The sequence below is a fragment of the Vulpes vulpes genome, chromosome 5 (assembly GCF_048418805.1).
Source record: "Vulpes vulpes isolate BD-2025 chromosome 5, VulVul3, whole genome shotgun sequence".
Lineage (NCBI taxonomy): Eukaryota > Metazoa > Chordata > Mammalia > Carnivora > Canidae > Vulpes > Vulpes vulpes.
Window position 1 is genome coordinate 53416591 of NC_132784.1, and position 5442 is coordinate 53422032.

The window sequence follows — 5442 nt, forward strand, 5'->3', positions numbered from 1 at the left end:
TTTTGTTATTTGTTTTCTATATATTCTATATGCTTTGTGTTCTTCATTCCCCCCAGTACTTCCTCCCTTTGTGTGTAATTGATTTTTTTCATAATGCACCATTTTGATTCCTTTTTTGTACCCTTCTTTGTCCATTTTTTTCAGAGCTTACCATGGAGTTTACTACTAACATGACAAATTTATAACCATGTAGTTAAAATGACACCACTTTAGCTGCAATGACATACAAAAACTCTACTCCTACACAAATCTAGTTCCCCATTATGTTATTGTCACAAATTTGTACATTGCATACCAATTAACATGGATGTCTAATTATTATTTTAATCATTTGTCTCTTAAATGATGCAGGAAACAGAGGAATTAGAAGCCAAAAATACGATAATGCTGGTTTTATATTTACTTTTGTGGTTTGCTGTGGCAGAGTTCCTTATTTATTTAAATAGCTTTGAGTTGCTATCTAATGTCATTTCATTTTAGACAGATGGACTGACTTCCTTTGGCATTTCTCATAGGGTAATAATACTATAATGAACTCTCTTTTATTTCTTTGAGTAAATTTTTATCATTATTTTTAAAAATAAGCTTTTATTTATATGGAATGTCTCAAATTCTCCTTCATTTTTGAAGCATTTTGATGAATATAGACTTCTTGGTTGCCAGATTTGTTTTCCTTTCACCACTTTAAACATGTCATGCCTCTTCCTTCTGGTCTGGATAGCTTTTGATGAGAAATTGCCTATTAATCTTATGAGGATACTTTGTATATGATAAGTTTCTTGCTGCTTTTAAGATTCTCTCTGTGTCTTCCAACAAGTTGATTAGAATACATCTAAGTGTGTCTTAGAATATGTCTAAATATGTCTGTTTATCCTTCATGAAATTCCTTAAGCTTTTTTTGATGTGCAGATTAATGTTGTTTTTTTTAATACAATTTAGGAATTTTTCAGCCCTATTTCTTCAAGTAGTCTTTGTCTCACAATATTTCCCCTCCTTCTGGGACTCCCATTATACATATATTGGTATGTTTGTTAGTGTCTCATTGGTATCATAGACTCTCTCTCTCGCTCTCTCTCTCTCTCTCTTTCTCTCTCTCTCTCTCCCTCTCTTTCTCTCTTTAATTCAGTTCCTCAGACTGGATCATTTCAATTGATCCATCATCAAGTTCACTGATTTTTTCTTCAGCATGGTCAAATATGCTATTTAAAATCCCTAGTGAAATTTTAATTTCAATTATTATAATTTTCAGCTCCAGAATTTTTGTTTTTTTATAATTTTTATTTCTATTAATACTCTGTATTTGGCTATGCATCATTCTCCATGTTTCCTTTAGCTTTTGGTCTGTAGCTTCTTCTATCTCTTTGAATGTATTTAGGATAGTTTGTTCAAAGTTTTTGCCTATTAAGTCCAGTATCTATGCTCTCTCAGAAACAGTTTTCTCATTTCTCCAATAAATGGGCCATATTTTCCAGTTCCTATGCTTGGTACCTATTTTTGTGTGCATAGGAAACTAGACATTTTGAATACTATAATGTAGTAACTTCGGAATCAGATCCTTCCCCTTTCTGAAGGTTTGGGTGTTTGCTTGCTGTGGGCTTTATGTTCATTTAGTGACTTTTCTAAACTATGTTCATAAAGTCTCTATTCCTTGTCTGTGTAATCTCTGAAGTCCCTCTTCCTCTATCTTATGCTGAACTAGCATTTTGAAAGATTTTCCTGAATGCTAGGAGAAATAAGGAAAGAAGGAACGAGAGAAAAAAGATATCCTGGTCCTTATGCTTTAGCTGTTTTCAGACACCTATCAACACTTGATGAGACTGTTTATAGCTTTGTCTGGGTCTTCTCTTTCTGCTTTAAAGTGTAGAGATAAGTCATAGGAGAAAGCTTAGAGTATTCTTAGGTCATATCTGAACATATGGCCTCTCTGCAAGCATGAGTATTCTAAATTCCTCAGGATACATAAACTCTTTTCAGTGTCTTAATTTCACCAATGAACTCTTTCTTAAGATTTTCCTCACAGTTTTTCAGTTAATCTATTGTTTATCTCAACTGTAATCTTTTGCTCCAGAAATCTATGGGTTGTTCATTTATCGTTAATGTTCTCAAAGAATGCCCACCGCTTTTCCATCTTGAATAAGTTCCTAGTTGGGTGAAAGAAAGGCAAATACCTTCCATTAGTTATTTAGATATTCCCAGGTGGGTTAGAATAGACAAAACAATTATTTGAGAGTAAGGTCCGTTCTGTTTCCTCTGGAACCAGGGACCAGATCCCACACTGGAAATGTGAGCTACCATCTTCAAGACTGACACCAAGGTCAAAAGCAAGTAATATGACACAAAAATTTCCTATCATTTTTAAGGGTTTTTAAAATTTATTTTTGATTCACATTTCCTTTGTTTCAATAAGTCTTGGAGTATTTTCCAGAATTTCAAAGAATTGATTCGACATTTCCCCCAATATTTTAGTGTTTCTATACAGGAATGAGCCCTAGGCAATACCTACTCTGCTATTTTCACTGATGTAACTGGCTTATAGGATTTTTAAATCTAGAGTTAAGACAGTGGGTCAATACTCTATGCATAGCAAAGTAATCCAGTGCCCTGCTTTATTTGAAAGAATGCATAGAGTTGGACAAAAGCACTCAATGAACATCAAGTCTGTTCTGATACTTCAATAAGGTAAATGTTACATTATTTCAAAGGCCCTTTGCCAAATACAAAATTTAAATGACTGTATAGAGATGGCTGCTTACAGAAATTTTGTGAAGACACAGCATGCCTCCCACAGAGTTTTCACCCATAGTGAAAACTGGAGCATGGAAACCTAAGAGTTACTGAATTTATTTTTTTTTTATTTTTTTTTTTAGAACACAATGAATCGCTTTTATTTCGGTATGCATCCACATCTCAGCATTTAGTGGTCCTGAACAGAAAAGTGGAAAAACGCAGCAATTTGCCAGGAAGTCAAGCCCGCCAATTTCGGGGATCTGCTGTGCACACTGAGTTCTTTCTCGATCCCTGCTGAGGACCATGAGACGCAGCAGCACCAAAACCAAAGTATGCACCGAATCCAAGGTTCTTTTCGTTCCAGTTGTCAGATTCCAAACTAGACGCAAATGGATTGTAAGATGACCACATGAGAACCCTGTTTAAAACTTCTTCAATTGTTAAAAGCAAAAGCAATTACAGGAAAAGAAAACAATTCATTCAGAGGGATCGTGTGTGCTTACAAGTGTCTTCTGTGGCCTTTCTCCAAGTTTTACCACCAAGCACTTTGAGAGCTGGCAGGTCTGAATACCCCTGGTGACTGTTCTTTTCACTTTATCAAAACCTGAGCTAAAAAACGGCATCAGCTGATGATGACAGCAGAGGGTGGCAGGGCTGAGGACCCAATATTCATTCCCAGGCTGGTGGAGAGTGAGTAAATGTGGTTCCAAACTAAACGAGGGAAGTCAGAGACTCTTTCCAACCTTACCTGATGGCTTCTGGCCAAAGCAAGGAAGTATTGGGTTGTGATGGTGCAAAAAGGGACTTGAGGAGGAAGGAAAAAGCAGCACCCCTCGATTAAGGTGGGGGAGAAGATATGGGGAAAGCCCTGAATTCCTCACCAAAGGCCAATTTCAGAGGGGAGCAGAGGGGGTTACAATCTATGCTTCGGCCGAGGGTGGTCATGGGAAGTGGAGAAAGGATGATGGCTTGGAGGGGGGAGGGCATCATTTAAGACTTAAAAAAAAAAACCAGGGGTGCAGCTGGAGCACCCCTGCACACCCAGCAGTAGTCCCACAGGCTGCGACCTGAAACCTTCACGCCTATTCTAGCAAGCCACCCCAAGCTGGAGGGCTGTTGCAGGGACAGAGGGGTGGGTGGGTAGAGGGAGGGAGGGAGGCAGCAGGAGGAGAAGGGGAGAAGGCAGAGACCCCAGGCCATGTAATCAGCAGCAAGGTGATTGTGTGATGTGTCTTTTCACAGTTGAGTTAGATGTGCCCCACCGGTTATGATGGGAATCAATTTAAATATACTTTCTTGATCCCAGAAGTTCAACTATGTGGACAGTGGTTACACTTGACAGGATGATTTGTTATAGCACAACTTATATATTTCAAATGGACAAAAAATTAGTATCGTTTACAGTATCTTAAGATAAATTGCCTTTGAATGGGAGCTTCCTTTCCAGTACTTTTGAGGTCTACAAGACGTATCTAGAAAATGTACTACTGTGGAAAATGACTGCTTAAATCGAATGGGGGGGGAGGGGGGGCCTGTGGTTTCTCTTTTTGATTAATTGCTGTAACACTGTCCTTCGGGTGGCTGAGGGAGTTTCATGTTTTCTTTAGACATCATTAGGCGCCGGAGCTCTTGCAGGACAACTTTGATGCTATATGAATTCTGCCATTTTGCTAGCACGGATATGGCTCTTGGGTCCACCACTCCATTAGAACTATTAACTCCATTCATATTAATTTTTGTTACAAATCTTACAAAGGGGGGTGCTTCTGGGTATTTAGGTCCACATTCTATTTTAAGGCTGTATATTCGGTTTTCATAAATTGTTCTTGGAGGCCCAATTATCATCCCTGTCCATCTTGTAAGTGTCATGTCTTCGTCATCTTCTAGACCCCAGCTAACTGTGCCATCTCCTACTCCTTTCTGGCCTTCTTCCAGTTCTTCCAACAGTCGAAAATTGCGAGGGACTTTTACTCCCGAGCCCGTGGTGGCTGCCATCTTGCGTCGCTGTCGCTCGAAGGCCCGAGTTACTGAATTTATTATAAGAACTAGGAATCTGTGTTCAAGTTATACACAGGACCAGGAGTGTTTCCACAGAGCAATTACCAACAAGATACAATCAGATAAATAAAGAGATTGATGACAAAAGAATCAAGTATTATTCCATCTCTGCTTGCTTTTCTGCAACACATACAATTATTAATGACCCAATGGGTTCTTTATATAAGTGAATTAAAATGTCTGTTCTCACAACAACTAAACTAAGTGGCAGCACAGTAAACTGGGGCTCATAGGGGTGAGGTAACTTGTCAGTAAGATGCATACCTTTAATGTAATCCCAGGTCAGATGACTGTAAAGTCAATTTCATCTCTATTACATTTTCAGGGTCTTAATATTTTATAAATGTACTTATTTTTCTTGAGAAACAAAATTGATAAAGAGCTCAAGTATCTTTTTGGACTAGGTGCTTTCAGACTAGTTGCATACTTCTAGAAGGCTGCACTACTCTCCTGCTGACTAATGGTGACTGCGGTGATTGCAACCTTATTGTGATCCACACACTTTGGCTGAGTCTCAGGCCAGTCAGCAGTCAGTACCACCCCTCACAGCTCCTGTAAGGTGAAGGTCTTGGCAGAGTTCGACCTTGACTCGGCTCACGCACAATTGATCATGGATGATGCTGCATAGTTGTTTGAGCAGTCATCATTCACTGACAG

The 5442-nt window shown here is 38.7% G+C and overlaps 1 protein-coding gene across 1 annotated transcript; it reads right to left on the reverse strand.

Annotated features, from left to right (window-relative positions):
• Positions 1-2869: 2869 nt before the first annotated feature.
• On the reverse strand, positions 2870-4742 carry LOC112919236 (ubiquitin-conjugating enzyme E2 variant 1). Its single transcript, XM_025997580.2, has one exon. It carries the CDS (start codon positions 4720-4722, stop codon positions 4279-4281), a length of 444 nt encoding a protein of 147 aa, XP_025853365.1. The 5' UTR covers positions 4723-4742; the 3' UTR covers positions 2870-4278.
• Between the last annotated feature and the right edge of the window lie 700 nt (positions 4743-5442).